The sequence below is a fragment of the Staurois parvus genome, unplaced genomic scaffold, assembly GCF_062004578.1.
Source record: "Staurois parvus isolate SC_StPar_1 unplaced genomic scaffold, SC_StPar_1.0 ptg001529l, whole genome shotgun sequence".
Lineage (NCBI taxonomy): Eukaryota > Metazoa > Chordata > Amphibia > Anura > Ranidae > Staurois > Staurois parvus.
The window spans coordinates 144,431-170,888 of record NW_028319325.1 but is presented as its reverse complement, the minus strand read 5'-3'; the positions used below and the strand labels follow the sequence as shown (position 1 = coordinate 170,888).

The window sequence follows — 26,458 nt, the reverse complement described above, 5'->3', positions numbered from 1 at the left end:
AATGTTCTGAGGCACACTATCCAATCCACCGGGGGGGGGGGGGGGGGGGATGGTTCAGAAGAATAGATAGATGGACTTCCCTTGTGAAAGCCCTGATTTGATTCCCATTGAAACTTTGTAGAGGGATTTCAGAACAGGCAGTTAAAGTGTACGTTTTGGATAGAGTAAGGGAGGGATGCAACCCCTGTCAGGTTTTTTTTTGCCATGAGTGGTAGAGATTTTCCTTCACTTCCTGTCCCTATCACATACCTGGTGTTAGAGGCCAATGGAGAGAGGGCTTCCCTTGTGACAAAGTTCCAGACTCCCCTGGATATGGGACAGAAGGAGTCAGGCCCAAAGTAGCACGGGTCGCATGTAGAAGTGCTTGTCAGAGGTACACCCAGGAGCACAGCTGATGCATTGGAATGCTGTCTGCAGACAGGTGGCGTCTGTGAGAGGTATGTAGGCCTTCAGGGTAGCAGAGGACCACAAAGTAGTTGGTTCAAAGCCAAGGTCAGATGCCGGGTGGAGATTGGAGCAGGCATAGTCAATAGGATAGCCAGGGTGATACACAGGAGAGCAGGTGAGAATATCCATTAGCCAAGCCGAGGTCAGATCAGAAGTCAGGTGAGAACATCCCTTAGCCAAGCAGGGGTCAGATCAGGAGAGCAGGTGAGAACATCTATTAGCCAAGCTGAGGTCAGATCAGGAGAGCACATGATAACATCCATTAGCCAAGCCGGGGTCAGATCAGAAGAGCAGGTGAGAACATCCATTAGCCAATCCGGGGTCAGATCAGAAGAGCAGGTGAGAACATCCATTAGCCAAGCTGGGGTCAGATCAGGAGAGCAGGTGAGAATATCTGTTAGCCAAGCCAAGGTCAGATCAGGAGAGCAGGTGAGAACATCTATTAGCCAAGCCGAGGTCAGATCAGGAGTCAGGTGAGAACATCTATTAGCCAAGACGGGGTCAGATCAGCAGAGCAGGTGAGAATATCTGTTAGCCAAGCCGAGGTCAGATCAGGAGTCAGGTGAGAACATCTATTAGCCAAGACGGGGTCAGATCAGGAGTCAGGTGAGAACATCTATTAGCCAAGCCGGGGTCAGATCAGGAGTCAGGTGAGAACATCTATTAGCCAAGCCGGGGTCAGATCAGCAGAGCAGGTGAGAATATCTGTTAGCCAAGCCAAGGTCAGATCAGGAGAGCAGGTAAGAACATCTATTAGCCAAGCCGAGGTCAGATCAGGAGTCAGGTGAGAACATCTATTAGCCAAGACGGGGTCAGATCAGCAGAGCAGGTGAGAATATCTGTTAGCCAAGCCAAGGTCAGATCAGGAGAGCAGGTAAGAACATCTATTAGCCAAGCCGAGGTCAGATCAGGAGTCAGGTGAGAACATCTATTAGCCAAGACGGGGTCAGATCAGCAGAGCAGGTGAGAATATCTGTTAGCCAAGCCGGGTCAGATCAGGAGTCAGGTGAGAACATCTATTAGCCAAGACGGGGTCAAATCAGGAGTCAGGTGAGAACATCTATTAGCCAAGCCGGGGTCAGATCAGGAGTCAGGTGAGAACATCTATTAGCCAAGACGGGGTCAGATCAGGAGTCAGGCAGAGAAAATTGGTGCAGGAACAATCCAAATCGGTAACAGGAGATCACAGTAGCAATGGAACACAGACAAAGGTAGTGGGGTGCCGAAGATCAACCACCAATTTGAGGGAGTGATGGGCTTCCTTATAGAGGCCGTCTGGTGCCAAACTGAGCTTATGCGTCCGTAACTATGCGCCAGTGTGCAGGCGTGTTCCGGCTCGCGTCCGTGTGCCAATGCGCATAGATTTTCGCCAGTGTGCATTTCTGCGGCCATGCAAGGTACTGGCAGGAATGCCAGGTCTCCGAGTACCTCTGCTGTGGACAGAGCCCTAACAGTCCCATAGCCAAGACAGGAAGTGAGAGGAAAACCCTCCAAAGTGAGGGAATCCCTGATTGATATTTTGTTGACTAAAAGCCTGAAAAGGCCGTTTTTTTCTCGTGTTTTCCTCCAGTTTTATCGCCTTTATCTGTAGGAAATATTTCAATATAGATTTAATGTTTACCTGTTCAAATATGTAACAAAAAGGTCAAAAAGAGCATGACGGGGTGGTCTTCATTTGTCACATGACTGTACATATTGCTACCCTATAGATAAACAATAAATGCAGAGTAAGGATTCCCACAGCACCGTAAGTTAGCTAAAGAGCAACACAAAAGCAGCCGCCTGAAGTTTTTCTGATCGAAACGTTTGGATCTGCTCAGGATTGGTCGTGTCTCTGACTTGTCTGTGTGTTCAGATTGAGTTGAGGGTTCTAATCAACAAGCTTTTTCACAGCAGGTGGTAAGTAGACAGAAGAAACGATGAAAAGGAAGTCTCCACCTACTGGCTAGATATGAGAATGCATCAGGTTGCAGTATTTCCTATTTACCCACCAAAACAAAGTGTTTACATTTCTATTGAGTACAAAGTATCCATATCTGTACATTCCATAGAGGAGATGATGGCCAATCATTGAGTATATTAAAGGGCTGAGGCTCCACTGGTGGAAATGATTAGAAGTGAAAGGGTTCCGGCATGGGAAGTGTTAAAATGTATCTTTTATGAATTCTACCGTCGTGTTTTGGATGTTTTCTTCTCCATAATGCAGCGTTTTGACAGCTGGGGGGGGGGGGGGGGGGCAGCCACAGGATCACAGTGCAAGGTCCACTTTAATATGCTTCATGTTTATAAAGCAGTGAATGTGACTTTCACCCAACATTCTCTGCTGGAGAATCAATTCCTGTCATTTCAATCATATGGGCCTGGATGATTCGCCTGTTCTGAATGTCACAATTTATACATATGCTCCAAAGTGTGTAAAAGGTTTTGGATGACTGTGATCCTTGTCAGCTTAGCACCTGTAATGATCTGGATCCGTGAGACCAACTACTACTAGATACACCATGACCTGGATCCATGAGGCCAACTACTACTAGATACACCATGACCTGGATCCGTGAGACCAACTACTACTAGATACACCATGACCTGGATCCATGAGGCCAACTGCTACTAGATACACCATGACCTGGACCCATGAGGCCAACTGCTACTAGATACACCATGACCTGTATCCATGAGACCAACTACTACTAGATACACCATGACCTGGACCCATGAGGCCAACTACTACTAGATACACCATGACCTGGACCCATGAGGCCAACTGCTACTAGATACACCATGACCTGGACCCATGAGGCCAACTACTACTAGATACACCATGACCTGGATCCGTGAGACCAACTACTACTAGATACACCATGACCTGGATCCATGAGGCCAACTACTACTAGATACACCATGACCTGGACCCATGAGACCAACTACTACTAGATATACCATGGCCTGGATCCATGAGACCAACTGCTACTAGATACACCATGACCTGGATCCATGAGACCACCTACTTTTAGATACACCATGACCTGGATCCATGAGACCACCTACTTTTAGATATACCATGACCTGGATCCAGGAGACCACCTACTTCTAGATACACCAAGACCTGGATCCAGGAGACCACCTACTTCTAGATACACCATGACCTGGACCCACGAGACCACCTACTTCTAGATACACCTTGACCTGGATCCACGAGACCACCTACTTCTAGATACACCATGACCTGGATCCACGAGACCACCTACTTCTAGATACACCATGACCTGGATCCACGAGACCACCTACGTCTAGATACACCATGACCTGGATCCACGAGACCACCTACTTCTAGATACACCATGACCTGGATCCACGAGACCACCTACTTCTAGATACACCATGACCTGGATCCACGAGACCACCTACTTCTAGATACACCATGACCTGGACCCACGAGACCACCTACTTCTAGATACACCATGACCTGGACCCACGAGACCACCTACTTCTAGATACACCATGACCTGGATCCACGAGACCACCTACTTCTAGATACACCATGACCTGGACCTGCGAGACCACCTACTTCTAGATACACCATGACCTGGACCTGCGAGACCACCTACTTCTAGATACACCATGACCTGGATCCACGAGACCACGTACTTCTAGATACACCATGACCTGGACCCACGAGACCACCTACTTCTAGATACACCATGACCTGGACCCACGAGACCACCTACTTCTAGATGCACCATGACCTGGATCCACGAGATCACCTACTTCTAGATACACCATGACCTGGACCCACGAGACCACCTACTTCTAGACACACCATGACCTGGATCCATGAGACCAAATACTTCTAGATACACCATGACCTGGATCCATGAGACCAAATACTTCTAGATACACCATGACCTGGATCCATGAGACCAAATACTTCTAGATACACCATGACCTGGATCCATGAGACCAAATACTTCTAGATACACCATGACCTGGATCCATGAGACCAAATACTTCTAGATACACCATGACCTGGAGGAATGGGATCCTTCACAGACATACGATATAGGACAGCACACTGTAGATGTTCCCGATAACAAGAGAAAAATTTGACTTCTAGAAGTACCCTGAAATGAGGGACATGTTCTACCTATGGGGCTTAGTAAGGGTCGACCAGCAGATCTCACCCTGGGTTACATTTGCCCAATTTATAAAACACATTTGCTTTCAGCTGCTGAACATTCACCGACTCTGAGCCCCGACATTCCGATTCTTGTCAGAAAGTGGTCAGTAAATGTCACTATTTGGAAATGGAAACGATTTCAAAGACGAGTCAATGAACATTCGCCATCTGTGACTAGATGGATCTTAAATGATTGTCTAGGAGCTCCTCATGTACGGCACATTTGATGCAGATTCGCCCAATCTGGTAAATGAGGCCAAACAGACCCGCCCCTTTATAAATAGACCCCGGAGTGTTCAGTTTGCCGGCGGTTTAATTGGCTCTGTATTGCAGACATAATTGCCACTTGCTCAGCTACACCGAAATCAATCATTTACGCGGCACTCCCGCTCGCTCTCCCGCCCACACTCCCGCCCGCTCTACCGCCTGCCCGCTCTTCCGCCCGCACTCCCGCCCGCTCTCCCGCCCGCACTCCCTCCCGCCCGCACTCCCGCTCGCTCTCCCGCCCACACTCCCGCCCGCTCTACCGCCTGCCCGCTCTTCCGCCCGCACTCCCGCCCGCTCTCCCGCCCGCACTCCCTCCCGCCCGCACTCCCGCCCGCTCTCCCGCCCGCACTCCCGCCCGCTCTACCGCCTGCCCGCTCTTCCGCCCGCACTCCCGCCCACACTCCCGCCCGCACTCCCGCCCGCTCTTCCGCCCGCACTCCCGCCCGCTCTCCCGCCCGCACTCCCTCCCGCCCGCACTCCCGCCCGCTCTCCCGCCCGCACTCCCGCCCGCTCTACCGCCTGCCCGCTCTTCCGCCCGCACTCCCGCCCACACTCCCGCCCGCACTCCCGCCCGCTCTCCCGCCCGCACTCCCTCCCGCCCGCACTCCCGCCCACTCTACCGCCTGCCCGCTCTCCCGCCCGCACTCCCGCCCGCCGCATAAAACTCACTTCACGTACAAATCACATTTCATAGCGCTCCTATTTAGGAGGCCCCCTGCAGGGCTTCACTAGAAAAATACCGATTCATTCTACATCAAAACCAACACAAAAGGCCATTGAGAGAATCCCACCCAACAATGACTCTGCCGGCGTTCTTCTGCGTCTGTTCTGTCACTTCCAACCACTGCGGCCTCACGGTTGTCTCCCACAAACGGAAAACGTCTCGTGTTAAAGGGCCAGGACCCATAATGGTGTCACCCACACGGAATAATTTCTTGGAGGCTCCAGTCTTACCAGAGAAATATGAAGTCAGACCGGAGAGATATGAAGTCAGACCGGAGAGATATGAAGTCAGACCGGAGAGATATGAAGTCAGACCGGAGAGATATGAAGTCAGACCAGAGAGATATGAAGTCACACCGGAGAGATATGAAGTCACACCAGAGAGATATGAAGTCACACCAGAGAGATATGAAGTCAGACCGGAGAGATATGAAGTCAGACCGGAGAGATATGAAGTCACACCAGAGAGATATGAAGTCACACCAGAGAGATATGAAGTCAGACCGGAGAGATATGAAGTCAGACCGGAGAGATATGAAGTCAGACCGGAGAGATATGAAGTCACACCGGAGAGATATGAAGTCACACCGGAGAGATATGAAGTCACACCGGAGAGATATGAAGTCACACCGGAAGGATATGAAGTCACACCGGAGAGATATGAAGTCAGACCGGAAGGATATGAAGTCAGACCGGAGAGATATGAAGTCAGACCGGAGAGATATGAAGTCAGACCGGAGAGATATGAAGTCAGACCGGAAGGATATGAAGTCAGACCGGAGAGATATGAAGTCAGACCGGAGAGATATGATGTCACATCGGAGAGATATGAAGTCAGACCGGAGAGATATGAAGTCAGACCGGAGAGATATGATGTCACATCGGAGAGATATGAAGTTAGACCGGAGAGATATGAAGTCACACCGGAAGGATATGAAGTCAGACCGGAGAGATATGAAGTCAGACCGGAGAGATATGAAGTCACACCGGAAGGATATGAAGTCACACCGGAAGGATATGAAGTCAGACCGGAGAGATATGAAGTTAGACCGGAGAGATATGAAGTCACACCGGAGAGATAAGAGTCCCCCTCCCTCCCATCACAGTGCACCCCCTTACCTTGTGCTGCTGCTGGAAACAAGTTGGGGGCGGAGCTGGGAAGCAGAAAGTGCAGGGTCTGGAGGAGGGCTGGAGTCAGCTTCCAGAGTCTAAGGGAGTCAGAGACAATGGGGTGCTGCAGTTGCACAGAGAGGAGCAGGATCTGTAGGAGGAGTTCTGTCCTCTCCGCTGCTGAATGCTGAGATCAGGGAAGGTGGGGATGAGGGGGTGCTGCGGCTGCACAGAGAGAAGCAGGATCTGGCGGAGGAGTTCTGTGAAGGGTGATGGACAGAAATCTTCTCCACAACTCATTGCTATGAATGTATTACCCCACAGTGTCCACGTCTTCTTCCCACGCCGTATCCGCACCGCCTCCATCTATACCGCGCTGGAAGGATCTTCTCCTAATTATACGAAACTTCTCCTCCAGAATCGATTTTCTCACCTTAGAGGGTTCGTTCTGCAGAAAACAGAAAGAAGAAGAAATATATATTTATATCCTATTTCCACCCGAGGATCCTGCCAGTACCCCACTTCCTGTAATAGGGTGACAACATACCTCTGTACTGTATCTATGGGGGGGTCCTGGGGTGACAACATACCTCTGTACTGTATCTATGGGGGGGTCCTGGGGTGACAACATACCTCTGTACTGTATCTATGGGGGGGTCCTGGGGGGACAACATACCTCTGTACTGTATCTATGGGGGGTCCTGGGGTGACAACATACCTCTGTACTGTATCTATGGGGGGGTCCTGGGGTGACAACATACCTCTGTACTGTATCTATGGGGGGGGTCCTGGGGTGACAACATACCTCTGTACTGTATCTATGGGGGGGGGGTCCTGGGGTGACAATATACCTCTGAACTGTATATATGGGGGGGGGGGTCCTGGGGTGACAACATACCTCTGTACTGTATCTATGGGGGGGGGGGTCCTGGGGTGCCAACATATCTCTGTACTGTATCTATGGGGGGGGGGGGGTCCTGGGGTGCCAACATACCTCTGTACTGTATCTATGGGGGGGTCCTGGGGTGAAAACAGTGTCAGTGGGAGGAAAAGCGCCCCATCATTGGTGTCAGTGGGAGGAATAGTGCCCCATCATTGGTATCAATGGGAGGAATAGTGCCCCATCATTAGTATCAGTGGGAGGAATAGTGCCCCATCATTGGTGTCAGTGGGAGGAATAGTGCCCCATCATTAGTATCAGTGGGAGGAATAGTGCCCCATCATTGGTGTCAGTGGGAGGAATAGTGCCCCATCATTAGTATCAGTGGGAGGAATAGTGCCCCATCATTGGTGTCAGTGGGAGGAATAGTGCCCCATCATTGGTATCAGTGGGAGGAATAGTGCCCCATCATTGGTATCAGTGGGAGGAATAGTGCCCCATCATTGGTGTCAGTAAGAGGAATAGTGCCCCATCATTGGTGTCAGTGGGAGGAATAGTGCCCCATCATTGGTGTCAGTGGGAGGAATAGTGCCCCATCATTGGTATCAGTGGGAGGAATAGTGCCCCATCATTGGTGTCAGTGGGAGGAATAGTGCCCCATCATTGGTGTCAGTGGGAGGAATAGTGCCCCATCATTGGTGTCAGTGGGAGGAATAGTGCCCCATCATTAGTATCAGTGGGAGGAATAGTGCTCCATCATTGGTATTAGTCTAAGGAATAGTGCCCCATCATTGGTGTCAGTGGGAGGAATAGTGCCCCATCATTGGTGTCAGTGGGAGGAATAGTGCCCCATCATTGGTGTCAGTGGGAGGAATAGTGCCCCATCATTGGTGTCAGTGGGAGGAATAGTGCCCCATCATTGGTGTCAGTGGGGGGAATAGTGCCCCATCATTGGTATCAGTGGGGGGAATAGCGCCCCATCATTGGTGTCAGTGGGGGGAATAGTGCCCCATCATTGGTGTCAGTGGGGGGAATAGTGCCCCATCATTGGTGTCAGTGGGAGGAATAGTGCCCCATCATTGGTGTCAGTGGGAGGAATAGTGTCCCATCGTTGGTGTCAGTGGAGGAATAGTGCCCCATCGTTGGTGTCAGTGGGAGGAATAGTGCCCCATCATTGGTGTCAGTGGGGGGAATAGTGCCCCATCATTGGTGTCAGTGGGAGGAATAGTGCCCCATCATTGGTGTCAGTGGGAGGAATAGTGCCCCATCATTGGTGTCAGTGGGAGGAATGGTGTCCTATCATTGGAGTCAGTGGGGGGAATAGTGCCCCATCATTGGTGTCAGTGGGAGGAATAGTGCCCCATCATTGGTGTGAGTGGGAGGAATAGTGCCCCATCATTGGTGTCAGTGGGAGGAATAGTGCCCCATCATTGGTGTGAGTGGGAGGAATAGTGCCCCATCATTGGTGTCAGTGGGAGGAATAGTGCCCCATCATTGGTATCAGTGGGAGGAATAGTTCCCCATCATTGGTGTCAGTGGGAGGAATAGTGCCCTATCATTGGTATCAGTGGGAGGAATAGTGCCCCATCATTGGTGTCAGTGGGAGGAATAGCGCCCCATCATTGGTGTCAGTGGGAGGAATAGCGCCCCATCATTGGTGTCAGTGGGAGGAATAGCGCCCCATCATTGGTGTCAGTGGGAGGAATAGTGCCCTATCATTGGTATCAGTGGGAGGAATAGTTCCCCATCATTGGTGTCAGTGGGGGGAATAGTGCCCCATCATTGGTGTCAGTGGGAGGAAAGTGCCCCATCATTGGTGTCAGTGGGAGGAATAGTGCCCCATCATTGGTATCAGTGGGAGGAATAGTGCCCCATCATTGGTGTCAGTGGGAGGAATAGTGCCCTATCATTGGTATCAGTGCTCCGTCCTCAGTGCCCTCTCATCACATGATCAGCCCCAGGAGACTAACTGCTAACAGAATGTACCGGGGTTGTCATGGTTACTTGGAAACAGTACTTTTTTTCTTTTGGGCAGCTAGAAATAGGATGGGAGCGATTTACATAAAATGATAGAAATGTTACAGAATATTGTGTATTATTATGGGATATATTGTATCATTTACAAGTATCACCAGATGAATATCACCGGACGACTATCACCGGACGACTATCACCGGACGACTATCACCGGATGAATATCACCGGACGACTATCACCGGACGACTATCACCGGACGACTATCACCGGACGACTATCACCAGATGAATATCACCGGACGACTATCACCGGACGACTATCACCGGACGACTATCACCGGACGACTATCACCAGATGAATATCACCGGACGACTATCACCGGACGACTATCACCGGACGACTATCACCAGATGAATATCACCGGACGACTATCACCAGATGAATATCACCGGACGACTATCACCAGATGAATATCACCGGACGACTATCACCGGACGACTATCACCGGACGACTATCACCAGATGAATATCACCGGACGACTATCACCGGACGACTATCACCGGACGACTATCACCAGATGAATATCACCGGACGACTATCACCGGACGACTATCACCAGATGAATATCACCGGACGACTATCACCGGACGACTATCACCGGATGAATATCACCGGACGACTATCACCGGACGACTATCACCGGATGAATATCACCGGACGACTATCACCGGATGAATATCACCGGACGACTATCACCAGATGAATATCACCGGACGACTATCACCGGACGACTATCACCGGATGAATATCACCGGATGAATATCACCGGCATTCACCCAGCAGCAATAAATGTCAATTTGTCTTATAGGTTTTATTTCTTATGATCATCTCCATCTAGTGGCCATAACGCAGAACTTTCCTGAATGACCTCCGGCAGGAAGATGCCACATTACAGCCACTAGATGGAGCTGCTGATCTGAATATAGGCGGAACATTCCTTATGAACTGTGAAGGTTTGTGACGCCCAGCGATGTGTTTTTTACGCCCCCCGTTCAGATGAAGATTGTATGAAGATTAAATACCTGATTGTTGTAATTGCGGGGATGTGGGAGGAGCTCTGTGGTGGTTCAGAGACGGTGCTGATTGTTCGACATGTTTCTTGCAGGTGTCTGCAGTCCCGGCTGTCATCCTGAAAACGGCTTTTGTGAGAGTCCCGGGGAGTGCAGGTAATTCCTACACCTAGAGGGGTCCAAAATATGGGAGGAACTGGTGTCAGAGAGGGGAGCCTGCGAGGGATGGTGTCAGAGAGGGGAGCCTGCGAGGGATGGTGTCAGAGAGGGGAGCCTGGAGGGAGGGTGTCAGAGAGGGGAGCCTGGAGGGAGGGTGTCAGAGAGGGGAGCCTGCGAGGGATGGTGTCAGAGAGGGGAGCCTGGAGGGAAGGTGTCAGAGAGGGGAGCCTGCGAGGGAGGGTGTCAGAGAGGGGAGCCTGCGAGGGAGGGTGTCAGAGAGGGGAGCCTGGAGGGAGGGTGTCAGAGAGGGGAGCCTGGAGGGATGGTGTCAGAGAGGGGAGCCTGCGAGGGAGGGTGTCAGAGAGGGGAGCCTGCGAGGGAGGGTGTCAGAGAGGGGAGCCTGCGAGGGATGGTGTCAGAGAGGGGAGCCTGGAGGGAGGGTGTCAGAGAGGGGAGCCTGGAGGGAGGGTGTCAGAGAGGGGAGCCTGCGAGGGAGGGTGTCAGAGAGGGGAGCCTGCGAGGGAGGGTGTCAGAGAGGGGAGCCTGGAGGGAGGGTGTCAGAGAGGGGAGCCTGCGAGGGAGGGTGTCAGAGAGGGGAGCCTGGAGGGAGGGTGTCAGAGAGGGGAGCCTGCGAGGGAGGGTGTCAGAGAGGGGAGCCTGGAGGGAGGGTGTCAGAGAGGGGAGCCTGCGAGGGATGGTGTCAGAGAGGGGAGCCTGCGAGGGAGGGTGTCAGAGAGGGGAGCCTGCGAGGGAGGGTGTCAGAGAGGGGAGCCTGCGAGGGAGGGTGTCAGAGAGGGGAGCCTGGAGGGAGGGTGTCACCGGCACACCGAGGATCTCCAATACGGGTCCAAACGTTATAATGAACAATCACATAGTTCCAGCAAGGCAATGTTTCGGAGTCCCGCAGGCATCAGGCATGTGACCTCCGAAAGACCCTTCATCAGGCATGTGACCTCCGCAGGACCCTTCATCAGGCATGTGACCCCCTACAGGACCCCTTCATCAGGCATGTGACCCCCTACAGGACCCTTCATCAGGCATGTGACCCCCTACAGGACCCCTTCATCAGGCATGTGACCCACGTAGGACCCTTCATCAGGCATTTGACCCCCGTAGGACCCTTCATCAGGCATGTGACTCCCGTAGGACCCTTCATCAGGCATGTGACCCACGTAGGACCCTTCATCAGACATGTGACCCCCGTAGGACCCTTCATCAGGCATGTGACCCCCGTAGGACCCTTCATCAGGCATGTGACCCCCGTAGGACCCTTCATCAGGCATGTGACCCCCGTATGACCCCTTCATCAGGCATGAGACCCCCGCAGGACCCTTTCATCAGGCATGTGACCCCCGTAGGACCCTTCATCAGGCATGTGACCCCCGCAGGACCCTTTCATCAGGCATGTGACCCCCGTAGGACCCTTCATCAGGCATGTGACCCCCGTAGGACCCTTTCATCAGGCATGTGACCCCCGTAGGACCCTTCATCAGGCATGTGACCCCCGTAGGACCCTTCATCAGGCATGTGACCCCCATAGGACCCTTCATCAGGCATGTGACCCCCGTAGGACCCTTCATCAGGCATGTGACCCCCGTATGACCCCTTCATCAGGCATGAGACCCCCGCAGGACCCTTTCATCAGGCATGTGACCCCCGTAGGACCCTTCATCAGGCATGTGACCCCCGCAGGACCCTTTCATCAGGCATGTGACCCCCGTAGGACCCTTCATCAGGCATGTGACCCCCGTAGGACCCTTTCATCAGGCATGTGACCCCCGTAGGACCCTTCATCAGGCATGTGACCCCCGTAGGACCCTTCATCAGGCATGTGACCCCCGTATGACCCTTCATCAGGCATGTGACCCCCATAGGACCCTTCATCAGGCATGTGACCCCCGTAGGACCCCTTCATCAGGCATGTGACCCCCACAGGACTAGTAACAAAAATAAAAACCTGGGATGCCCTAAACCATTAATACCGGTGTGTATACGGGGGGGGGGGGTTCAGAAGGATAACCCCAAATTTGTTAATACACTTATACCCGACTCACCTGTGAATTGCACGGAGCGGGGCCCTCGGGACCATCTTAAGCATCTTATTGCTGAAAAATGATGATAAACATATAATGAGAGTCAGCCAATAATGGAGCAATTACAGACCCCCCCCCCGCCCCCACCAGAAGGAGAGAGACAACGGGGTCATCCAGGGTGACAACCAGCGCTGAGAAGTCCCGGCACCTCAGATGGAGTTCTATACCAGCGGGGATCATGCGGGGAGTGAGAATGTAGAGAGAATTAGTGAGAAGCCTGGAAATGAATCAATAATGTGATGAAGGACAAAAGACAGACTAATAATAATCCTCAATATTGTAGCATTGGATGGTGAAGAGAGTTCTGCAGGTCATAGACGGGCCAAAAACCGGGCGTTTGTTTACAAAGAAAGAAAAATCGGTCGTTCAATCGGCCAACGTTACCACCAACGGTAAAAAAACTCAGCTGATTTTCGTCCCGTCTGCAGCCAGCATTTGATTACTTCTGTCCCTGCAGAGATCCGCTATTATATGTGACATGAATAGAGTATTGCGGCTGCAACAATGTATCCATTTGTATCCATTTCAGATACAGATGGTTTTATTCGGATGCAAATGGATACATTGTTGCAACCGCAAGACTTTCATGTCAAATATAACAGCGGACTGGAATTCTTACTCTTCTTTCCTCTTCTTCTTCTTCTTCTTCTTCTTCTTTCTTCCTCTTCTTTCTTCTTCCTTTTTTCTTCTTTCTTCCTCCTCCTCCTTCTTCCTCCTCCTCCTTCCTCCTTCTTTCTCCTCCTTCCTCCTTCCTCTTTCCTCCTCCTCTTTCTTCCTCCTCCTTCTTCCTCCTCCTTCTTCCTCCTCCTCCTCCTTCTTCCTCCTCCTCCTTCCTCCTCCTTCTTCCTCCTCCTCCTTCTTCCTCCTCCTTCTTCCTCCTCCTCCTTCTTCCTCCTCCTTCTTCCTCCTCCTCCTCCTTCTTCCTCCTCCTTCTTCCTCCTCCTCCTCCTTCTTCCTCCTCCTCCTTCTTCCTCCTCCTCCTCCTTCTTCCTCCTCCTCCTCCTTCTTCCTCCTTCCTCCTTCTTCCTCCTCCTCCTCTTTCTTCCTCCTCCTTCCTCCTCCTTCTTAGGCTTTTTTGAGTTGGGGCAAGGACACAGGGCCCCATGAGTTGTCAGTCCGCCCCTGAGCACCATATATGGGAGAGGCATGGAGTCAAAGATAAGAGCTGACTTGAATGGCGCTGAATAGTAATGTAGAATAGAATAGGATGGACGCCAAGTTCAATATACAAGATCTGGGATATGTAGAGTGCATAGAATGCATATCATGATGAATAACGCGCCGGATCAGAGTGAGCGCACTAAAAGGACAAAGAAGGCTGCTAGCATGAAGGATAAAAGCTCGCAATCCTCGGAGAACCTGAATATAGAGGAAGTGTGATGAGTTGACTACACGAGCGCGGCGTTCGTATTCTATATTTATATCAGGAAGAATATTCAATTGATTTAGAGAAAAAACCCAATTTAGGGAAAAAAAAGGTCCATGAATAGATAGGTCCTGCCCAGCACATAGTAATGCAATCACTGCCAGTCATCTCGGCTCTGATGAATAAATTGATTATTGGTTTCCCTTCACATATCCTGACATTGATAATATCAGCACAATTGTCCCCGCAGTGCGGGGCCCGGAGAAGAGGGACCCTGAATATGGCAGATTGATGGGGGCAGTACAGGCCGTGTGCTCAGCTATGCTGGTAGACAGAAATGGATATCAAATATTCATCAGCTGAGTTCATGAAATGATAATACAGAACCAAAAATTAGAAGTAGCACCTCTGCACAGCTGATGGTCCCACCAAACCCCGCCCCCGAGTCTTGAGAATACCATCCTTCACCGATTCCAAAAGATGGATGCCTGTTGCTGGTTACTGGAAATCCCATATAGATCCTGGACATCCCATATAGATCCTGCACATCCCATATAGATCCTGGACATCCCATATAGATCCTGCACATCCCATATAGATCCTGTGTATCCTATATAGATCCTGGACATCCCATATAGATACTGTGTATCCTATATAGATCCTGGACATCCCATATAGATCCTGGACATCCCATATAGATACTGAATATCCCATATAGATCCTGTACATCCCATATAGATTCTGGACATCCCATATAGATACTGAATATCCCATATAGATCCTGTACATCCCATATAGATCCTGGACATCCCATATAGATCCTGGACATCCCATATAGATCCTGGACATCCCATATAGATCCTGGACATCCCATATAGATACTGTGTATCCTATATAGATCCTGGACATCCCATATAGATACTGAATATCCCATATAGATCCTGTACATCCCATATAGATCCTGGACATCCCATATAGATACTGTGTATCCCATATAGATCCTGGACATCCCATATAGATACTGGACATCCCATATAGATACTGGACATCCCATATAGATCCTGGACATCCCATATATATACTGTGAATCCCATATAGATACTGGACATCCCATATAGATCCTGGACATCCCATATAGATCCTGGACATCCCATATAGATCCTGTGTATCCCATATAGACACTGGGCATCCCATATAGATCCTGGATATCCCATATAGATCCTGGACATCCCATATAGATCCTGGACATCCATATAGATCATGGATATCCCATATAGATCATGGATATCCCATATAGATCCTGGACATCCCATATAGATCCTGGACATCCCATATAGATACTGTGTATCCTATATAGATCCTGTACATCCCATATAGATCCTGTGTATCCCATATAGATCCTGGACATCCCATATAGACACTGAATATCCCATATAGATCCTGGATATCCCATATAGATCCTGGACATCCCATATAGATACTGGACATCCATATAGATCATGGATATCCCATATAGATCATGGATATCCCATATAGATCATGGATATCCCATATAGATCCTGGACATCCCATATAGATCCTGGACATCCCATATAGATCCTGTACATCCCATATAGATCCTGTGTATCCCATATAGACACTGGGCATCCCATATAGATCCTGGACATCCCATATAGATCTTGGATATCCCATATAGATCCTGGACATCCCATACAGATCCTTGACATCCCAAATAGATTCTGGATATCCCATATAGATACTGGACATCCCATATAGATCCTGGACATCCCATATAGATCCTGGACATCCCATATAGATACTGTGTATCCCATATAGATCCTGGACATCCCATATAGACACTGAATATCCCATATAGATCCTGGATATCCCATATAGATCCTGGACATCCCATATAGATACTGTGTATCCCATATAGATCCTGGACATCCCATATAGATCCTGGACATCTCATATAGATCCTGGACATCCCATATAGATACTGTGTATCCCATATAGATCCTGGACATCCCATATAGATCCTGCACATCCCATATAGATACTGTTTATCCCATATAGATCCTGGACATCCCATATAGATCCTGGACATCCCATATAGATACTGTGTATCCCATATAGATCCTGGACATCCCATATAGATCCTGGACATCCCATGTAGATACTGTGTATCCCATATAGATCCTGGACATCCCATATAGATCCTGGACATCCCATATAGATACTGTGTATCCCATATAGATCCTGGACATCCCATATAGATCCTGGACATCCCATGTAGATACTGTGTATCCCATATAGATCCTGGACATCCCATATAGATCCTGGACATCTCATATAGATCCTGGACATCCCATATAGATCCTGTACATCCCATATAGATCCTGGACATCCCATATAGATACTGTGTATCCCATATAGATCCTGGACATCTCATATAGATCCTGGACATCCCATATAGATCCTGAACATCCCATATAGATCCTGTATATCCCATATAGATCCTGTACATCCCATATAGATCCTGGACAACCATATAGATACTGCACATCCCATATAGATCCTGGACATCCCATATATATACTGTGAATCCCATATAGATACTGGACATCCCATATAGATCCTGGACATCCCATATAGATCCTGGACATCCCATATAGATCCTGTGTATCCCATATAGACACTGGGCATCCCATATAGATCCTGGATATCCCATATAGATCCTGGACATCCCATATAGATCCTGGATATCCCATATAGATCCTGGACATCCCATATAGATCCTGGACATCCCATATAGATACTGTGTATCCTATATAGATCCTGTACATCCCATATAGATCCTGTGTATCCCATATAGACACTGGGCATCCCATATAGATCCTGGACATCCCATATAGATCTTGGATATCCCATATAGATCCTGGACATCCCATACAGATCCTGGACATCCCATATAGATCCTGGACATCCCATATAGATCCTGGATAACCCATATAGATCTTGGATATCCCATATAGATCCTGGACATCCCATATAGATCCTTGACATCCCAAATAGATTCTGGATATCCCATATAGATACTGGACATCCCATATAGATCCTGGACATCCCATATAGATCCTGGACATCCCATATAGATACTGTGTATCCCATATAGATCCTGGACATCCCATATAGACACTGAATATCCCATATAGATCCTGGATATCCCATATAGATCCTGGACATCCCATATAGATCCTGTGTATCCCATATAGATCCTGGACATCCCATATAGATACTGTATATCCCATATAGATCCTAGACATCCCATATAGATCCTGGACATCCCATATAGATACTGTGCATCCCATATAGATCCTGGACATCTCATATAGATCCTGGACATCCCATATAGATACTGTGTATCCCATATAGATCCTGGACATCCCATATAGATCCTGCACATCCCATATAGATACTGTGTATCCCATATAGATCCTGGACATCCCATATAGATCCTGGACATCCCATGTAGATACTGTGTATCCCATATAGATCCTGGACATCCCATATAGATCCTGAACATCCCATATAGATCCTGTATATCCCATATAGATCCTGGACATCCCATATAGATCCTGGACATCCCATATAGATCCTGGACATCCCATATAGATCCTGGACATCCCATATAGATCCTGGACATCCCATATAGATCCTGGACATCCCATATAGATCCTGGACAACCATATAGATCCTGTTTATCCCATATAGATCCTGTACATCCCATATAGATCCTGGACATAGCCAGGTGTACACTGGGGGGGGGGGGGGGATATACTTCACCTAATACAAGATGTGTCTTCCCCAAACGTTAGAGTTCATGCAGAGCGGACAGGCCAGCCTATGGTGTCATGGATGTATACAGAGCTTGCAGGACCCCTTCATCAGGCATGTGACCCCCGCGGGACCCCTTAATCAGGCATATGACCCCCGCAGGACCCCTTCATCAGGCATGTGACCCCCACAGGACCCCTTTATCAGGCATGTGACCCCCGCAGGACCCTTTCATCAGGCATGTGACCCCCGCAGGACCCTTCATCAGGCATGTGACCCCCACAGGACCCCTTTATCAGGCATGTGACCCCTGCAGGACCCCTTTATCAGGCATGTGACCCCCGCAGGACCCTTCATCAGGCATGTTACCCCCGCAGGACCCCTTCATCAGGCATGTGACCCCCGCAGGACCCCTTTATCAGGCATGTGACCCCCGCAGGACCCTTCATCAGGCATGTGACCCCCGCAGGACCCCTTTATCAGGCATGTGACCCCCGCAGGACCCCTTAATCAGGCATGTGACCCCCACAGGACCCCTTTATCAGGCATGTGACCCCCGCAGGACCCCTTCATCAGGCATGTGACCCCCGCAGGACCCCTTTATCAGGCATGTGACCCCCGCAGGACCCTTCATCAGGCATGCGACCCCCCGCAGGACCCCTTCATCAGGCGTGTGACCCCCCCAGGACCCCTTTATCAGGCATGTGACCCCCGCAGGACCCTTCATCAGGCATGCGACCCCCCGCAGGACCCCTTCATCAGGCGTGTGACCCCCCCAGGACCCCTTTATCAGGCATGTAACATCAGGCATGGGGTCCTTCGGGACTCCTTGCTGTAACTATGTGATTTTTCATGGAATCGTTTGCCCCGTATTGGGGGTCCTCAGTGTGCCGGTGACACCATCCCTCACTGATTCTGTTTGGTTCCAGCCGACGGCACCCACTTATACACACCGCCACTTGTAACACAGGAACGTGTGCTGGGATTGTACACTTGCAGGGAGGGGAGCCTGGGGCCCCCAGAGGGGACATGTTAGGGGCCAGTTAGTAGATGTGACTTAGTGTAGGGGTCTCCAAATGTACTAAACAAAGGGTCAGTCAGTGGGAGAAAACAATGCCTTAGGCTTGGTGGTCAGTGGGAGGAATAGTACCCCATCATTGGTGTCAGTGGGAGGAATAGTGCCCCATCATTGGTGTCAGTGGGAGGAATAGTGCCCCATCATTGGTGTCAGTGGAGGAATAGTGCCCCATCATTGGTGTCAGTGGGAGGAATAGTGCCTCATCATTGGTGTCAGTGGGAGGAATAGTGTCCCATCATTGGTGTCAGTGGGAGGAATAGTGCCCCATCATTGGTGTCAGTGGGAGGAATAGTGCCCCATCATTGGTGTCAGTGGGGGGAATAGTGCCCCATCATTGGTGTCAGTGAGAGGAATAGTGCCCCATCATTGGTGTCAGTGGGAGGAATAGCGCCCCATCATTGGTGTCAGTGAGAGGAATAGTGCCCCATCATTGGTGTCAGTGGGAGGAATAGTGCCCCATCATTGGTGTCAGTGGGGGGAATAGTGCCCCATCATTGGTGTCAGTGGGAGGAATAGTGTCCCATCATTGGTGTCAGTGGGAGGAATAGTGCCCCATCATTGGTGTCAGTGGGAGGAATAGTGCCCCATCATTGGTGTCAGTGGGAGGAATAGTGTCCCATCATTGGTGTCAGTGGGGGGAATAGTGCCCCGTCATTGGTGTCAGTGGGAGGAATAGTGCCCCATCATTGGTGTCAGTGGGAGGAATAGTGCCCCATCATTGGTGTCAGTGGGAGGAATAGTGCCCCATCATTGGTGTCAGTGGGAGGAATAGTGCCCCATCATTGGTGTCAGTGGGAGGAATAGTGCCCCATCATTGGTGTCAGTGGGAGGAATAGTGCCCCATCATTGGTGTCAGTGAGAGGAATAGTGCCCCATCATTGGTGTCAGTGGGAGGAATAGTGCCCCATCATTGGTGTCAGTGGGAGGAATAGTGCCCCGTCATTGGTGTCAGTGGGAGGAATAGTGCCCCGTCATTGGTGTCAGTGGGAGGAATAGTGCCCCATCATTGGTGTCAGTGGGAGGAATAGTGCCCCGTCATTGGTGTCAGTGGGAGGAATAGTGCCCCATCATTGGTGTCAGTGGGAGGAATAGTGCCCCATCATTGGTGTCAGTGGGAGGAATAGTGCCCCATCCTTGGTGTCAGTGGGAGGAATAGTGTCCCATCATTGGTGTCAGTGGGAGGAATGGGGGTGGGCTGAGAGTGGCTCATTGTTTCCCAGCAGTGATTGGCTGTTACAATGCACATTTTTTATGACAGATTTCTGGAAATGATTTCCCTGGTCTTGTAGGTGTCACCCGGGGTGGAGAGGTCGGTCCTGTGACCAGTGTGTCCCGTTCCCGGGTTGCCTTCATGGACGTTGCAGCGAGCCCTGGCAGTGTGTCTGTGAGGACGGATGGATCGGCAGCCACTGCAATATCGGTTTGTATCGGTGATTGGCGGTTGGTCTGACCCCCCCCCCCCCCGTGTTCCTGTGTTCGGTTCACCATCGAACTTTGAACTCAATGCAAGTCTATGGGACTCCAACTTGTGAATTCAGAAGTGCCGATTGTGAAGGCTTCTATGCCCCAGAAGGGGGATGGGGACTCGGGGATTCGGGGACTCGGCGATGGGGATTCGGGGACTCGGGGATGGGGACTCGGGGATTGGGACTCGGGGATGGGGACTCGGGGATGGGGATTCGGGGACTCGAGGATGGGGACTCGGGGATTCAGGGACTCGGGGATGGGGACTCGGGGACTCGGGGATGGGGACTAGGGGATGGGGACTCGGGGATGGGGACTCGGGGATGGGGACTCGGGGATTCGGGGACTCGGGGATGGGGACTCGGGGATGGGGACTCAGGGATGGGGACTCAGGGATGGGGACTCGGGGATGGGGACTCGGGGATAGGGACTTGGGGATTCGGGGACTCGGGGATGGGGACTCGGGGACTCGGGGATGGGGACTCGGGGATGGGGACTCGGGGATGGGGACTCGGGGATGGGGACTCAGGGATGGGGACTCGGGGATTGGGACTCGGGGATGGGGACTCGGGGATGGGGACTCGGGGATTCGGGGACTCGGGGATGGGGACTCGGGGATTCGGGGACTCGGGGATGGGGACTCGGGGATTTGGGGACTCGGGGATGGGGACTCGGGGACTCGGGGATGGGGACTCGGGGATTCGGGGACTCGGGGATGGGGACTCGGGGACTCGGGGATGGGGACTCGGGGATGGGGACTCGGGGATGGGGACTCAGGGATGGGGACTCGGGGATGGGGACTCGGGGATGGGGACTCGGGGATTCGGGGACTCGGGGATGGGGACTCGGGGATGGGGACTCGGGGATTCGGGGACTCGGGGATGGGGACTCGGGGATGGGGACTCGGGGATTCGGGGACCGCCGAGAGGGACAGGAATCAGTGGGAAAAAAATAGTCAAATATCAAAAAGTCAAAACTACTCGCCAGGCTGTCCATGTGTACAGTGTGTGGGACCGGCAGCAGGACTGACAGAACACTGCATGGGGCCACCACAAATCCAGACCCTTTAGGAAGGTTAGCGGGGCCCCACAGTAAGAATGTTTGCCCTTTGGGCCTGCTAGGACTTTTGAGGGCAACTCAACCCCCTCACTACCGATCCTAGCCGTACCCCCACTACCGATCCTAGCCGTACCCCCACTACCGATCCTAGCCGTACCCTCACTACCGATCCTAGCCGTACCCTCACTACCGATCCTAGCCGTACCCTCACTACCGATCCTAGCCGTACCTCACTACCGATCCTAGCCGTACCTCACTACCGATCCTAGCCGTACCCCCACTACTGATCCTAGCCGTACCCCCACTACTGATCCTAGCCGTACCCTCACTACGGATCCTAGCCGTACCCTCACTACTGATCCCAGCCGAATCCTCACTACGGATCCTAGCCGTACCCTCACTACCGATCCTAGCCGTACCCTCACCACCGATCCTAGCCGTACCTTCACTACCGATCCTAGCCGTACCCTCACTACCGATCCTAGCCGTACCCTCACTACCGATCCTAGCCGTACCCTCACTACCGATCCTAGCCGTACCTTCACTACTGATCCCAGCCGAATCCTCACTACCGATCCTAGCCGTACCCTCACTACCGATCCTAGCCGTACCCTCACTACCGATCCTAGCCGTACCCTCACTACCGATCCTAGCCGTACCTTCACTACCGATCCTAGCCGTACCCCCACTACCGATCCTAGCCGTACCCTCACTACCGATCCTAGCCGTACCCTCACTACCGATCCTAGCCGTACCCCCACTACCGATCCTAGCCGTACCTTCACTACCGATCCTAGCCGTACCCTCACTACTGATCCCAGCCGAATCCTCACTACGGATCCTAGCCGTACCCTCACTACCGATCCTAGCCGTACCCTCACCACCGATCCTAGCCGTACCTTCACTACCGATCCTAGCCGTACCCTCACTACCGATCCTAGCCGTACCCTCACTACCGATCCTAGCCGTACCCTCACTACCGATCCTAGCCGTACCCTCACTACCGATCCTAGCCGTACCCTCACTACCGATCCTAGCCGTACCCTCACTACCGATCCTAGCCGTACCCTCACTACCGATCCTAGCCGTACCCCCACTACCGATCCTAGCCGTACCTTCACTACCGATCCTAGCCGTACCCTCACTACGGATCCTAGCCGTACCCTCACTACTGATCCCAGCCGAATCCTCACTACGGATCCTAGCCGTACCCTCACTACCGATCCTAGCCGTACCCTCACCACCGATCCTAGCCGTACCTTCACTACCGATCCTAGCCGTACCCTCACTACCGATCCTAGCCGTACCCTCACTACCGATCCTAGCCGTACCCTCACTACCGATCCTAGCCGTACCCTCACTACCGATCCTAGCCGTACCTTCACTACCGATCCTAGCCGTACCCTCACTACGGATCCTAGCCGTACCCTCACTACTGATCCCAGCCGAATCCTCACTACGGATCCTAGCCGTACCCTCACTACCGATCCTAGCCGTACCCTCACCACCGATCCTAGCCGTACCTTCACTACCGATCCTAGCCGTACCCTCACTACCGATCCTAGCCGTACCCTCACTACCGATCCTAGCCGTACCCTCACTACCGATCCTAGCCGTACCTTCACTACTGATCCCAGCCGAATCCTCACTACCGATCCTAGCCGTACCCTCACTACCGATCCTAGCCGTACCCTCACTACCGATCCTAGCCGTACCCTCACTACCGATCCTAGCCGTACCTTCACTACCGATCCTAGCCGTACCCCCACTACCGATCCTAGCCGTACCCTCACTACCGATCCTAGCCGTACCCTCACTACCGATCCTAGCCGTACCTTCACTACTGATCCCAGCCGAATCCTCACTACCGATCCTAGCCGTACCCTCACTACCGATCCTAGCCGTACCCTCACTACCGATCCTAGCCGTACCCTCACCACCGATCCTAGCCGTACCCTCACCACCGATCCTAGCCGTACCTCACTACCGATCCTAGCCGTACCCTCACTACCGATCCTAGCCGTACCTCACTACCGATCCTAGCCGTACCCCCACTACCCATCCTAGCCGTACCTTCACTACCGATCCTAGCCGTACCCTCACTACTGATCCCAGCCGAATCCTCACTACCGATCCTAGCTGTACCCTCACTACCGATCCTAGCCGTACCTTCACTACCGATCCTAGCCGTACCCTCACTACCGATCCTAGCCGTACCCTCACTACCGATCCTAGCCGTACCTCACTACCGATCCTAGCCGTACCCCCACTACCCATCCTAGCCGTACCCCCACTACCCATCCTAGCCGTACCCTCACTACCGATCCTAGCCGTACCCCCACTACCGATCCTAGCCGTACCCTCACTACCGATCCTAGCCGTACCCTCATGGTGATGATCTGGCCGGGGTAGAAGATGAATCCTAATATTACTCAACACGAGAGAATTCTATACTCCGGAGATGCAGCATCTGTGAGATCCTCAGTCGTCTTCATTTGGTCTTCTTCCAGCATTGCCACCTTCAGCCATCTTGTTTGGCTCTCCCTTGATTTCAGGACTCCTTCAGGGAGCTCATTAATTTCCCATTACTGAGTTGTCACGGTTTGTTCCTCTTCCACCCATGCAGGGGCGTGTTCACCCTCACGGGGATGTTCCGGTGTTCCATGCATCCCTGTGCACGCAGTTCCATTCACGTCCATTGGGACGCAGCGGTTGCAAACACACAGTTGCTGCTCCCATTTTGACAGCTGTGAGGTTGCATGGCCCTGAATACAGACGGTGTAAGTTCGGGGCCCCACACCTACCCCCAGGGCCCCGCACCCACCCCCACCTTGTGTACCAATCATATACGATATATTATTCATCTGTTATGTTTTTTCATAATAAGTGGAGTTACCCTTTAATGTCGAGTGTCTCGTAGCTGTGAGCACCGGTGTGAATGGGCCCTTAGAGCGACTGGCATAAAATCGTTTCAATCGTTTCATCCAGAGGCGATCGCTTTATTCCCTTTTATTTCATGGGATCCCAGAAGATAGGAATGACAACAGCTCCCCCCGGTGTGCAGACAGGATAATACAGTGACTCCTACGGTTCCTTATTATCTCTCTTCTCCAGGAAAAATTCCCGCTCTCCTGATTGGTCCTCGCAGTTCTGGAAATGTTCTTGTTGTCCCACATGGAAGAAAAATAGATTTGAAATATATTTAAAAAATATTCTTCCCAAATATATTGACATATATTTGAAATGCTACAATTTTGGCCATGTTCAATATATTTAAAAATATATATATATATACTGCATGTTGAAATGAGTTTTTATTACAAAATAGATGAAAAATATTTTTAAAAATACATTTTCAAACATACTGAATGTCTTTAAAAATACAAATCTACATTTTGGAATGCATTTACAAATATATGTTAAAATTACTTTTTTCTATGTATAAAAAAAATCTGAGGAATATATTTTAAAATAATATATTTTGAAAAATATATTTTGTAATAAAAACTCATTTCAACATACAGTGTATATATATATATTTATTTATTTATTAAAATATATTGTGAAATATATTGAATATGACCAAAATTGTAGCATTACAAATAATTATCAATATATTTGGGAAGAATATTTTTAAAATATATTTCAGATATATTTCTTATCCGATACGAATCGGTTATCTTCTCCAATCTTTGTGTTTTGCTCTGCGGGTGCAGCTCAGGCAGTACTTATTGGTTGTGAATTTGATATAAATTTGGGGATGAGACGTTTCGCTGCCACACAAAATCATATTTCATTCTTCCACTATTTTATAAATCTCCCCTATTATGGCAATTGGATTACTGCCTCTTCCCCAAATCAAAAACCTGAGGGTCCGGCGCAAAGACAAAAGGTGGGCTTAGTACATTGGGCCCCAACCTCGCCGGCCACATCATACCTGCAATATAAAATGCTTCCTTCACCTGTAGTGTGTTCATGCCGGCGGTGGATGCAAGGCTGCCTCTGCTGCACTGAAATCCCAAGTCTGAGTTCTGCCCAGCTGGATTACAGAATCCTCATCTCCATTACGTCATAAGGGGAGGATGTCTGTAGACCAGCAAGGCAGAGTCAGGCAGGGCTGACACCACTGCTTGGGATTTCAGTAGCACAGGACGTCATGTCCTCCCACCTAGACTCCATTCACAACTCAGCATTTTGTCAAAGCGTACAAAATCGCACATTTATGAAACACGCAGAAAACAGGTTGTGCTATTCACGGCGCCGCTTGATGAAAAACGATCCTCAAACACGTCGCAATGCGTGAAGCTCAACACTCAAAAAGCTACACTGATCTCTTGTCGCACCTACGACTGACCATCGAAATCAATAGGCTGCCCATGCATGCGGCAAAAATCGCACACGCAAAAGACGCAAAAAAGTGTTGCGATGTTGTGTGAATTCCAAAAATGCTGAGGTGTGAATGGAGCCTTAAGGATGTTAGGAGCTCACCAGATTTCTGGCAGGATCAACAGAAGGGAATGGATTACAGCGACATGCTGAGCAATAATACTCAAGAAGGTTTTTTGTGTGAAAGTTTTTCGGCGGTCACATGGCGGTCAAATGGCGGTCACATGGCGGTCACATGGAGGTCACATAGCGGTCACATGGCGGTCACATGGCGGTCACATGGAGGTCACATAGCGGTCACATGGAGGTCAGAGGTCACATGGCAGTCACATGGTGGTCAAAGATCACATGGCGGTCACATGGT

The 26,458-nt window shown here is 50.8% G+C and overlaps 1 protein-coding gene across 2 annotated transcripts in view; it reads left to right on the top strand.

Moving 5' to 3' along the window:
• The window catches only part of LOC149435359 (protein delta homolog 1-like), a 46,431-nt gene that overhangs the window by 8,859 nt on the left and 11,114 nt on the right, over window positions 1–26,458 (top strand). The window contains exons 3-4 of one of the 2 annotated variants that reach the window (XM_089662732.1): window positions 10,748–10,808; window positions 20,475–20,605. The exons of the other annotated variant lie outside the window; for it this stretch is intronic. Of the exons in view, the coding sequence (XP_089518858.1) occupies window positions 10,748–10,808; window positions 20,475–20,605 (192 nt within the window). The remainder of the gene's footprint in view (window positions 1–10,747; window positions 10,809–20,474; window positions 20,606–26,458) is intronic. 2 annotated transcript variants of the gene reach the window in all.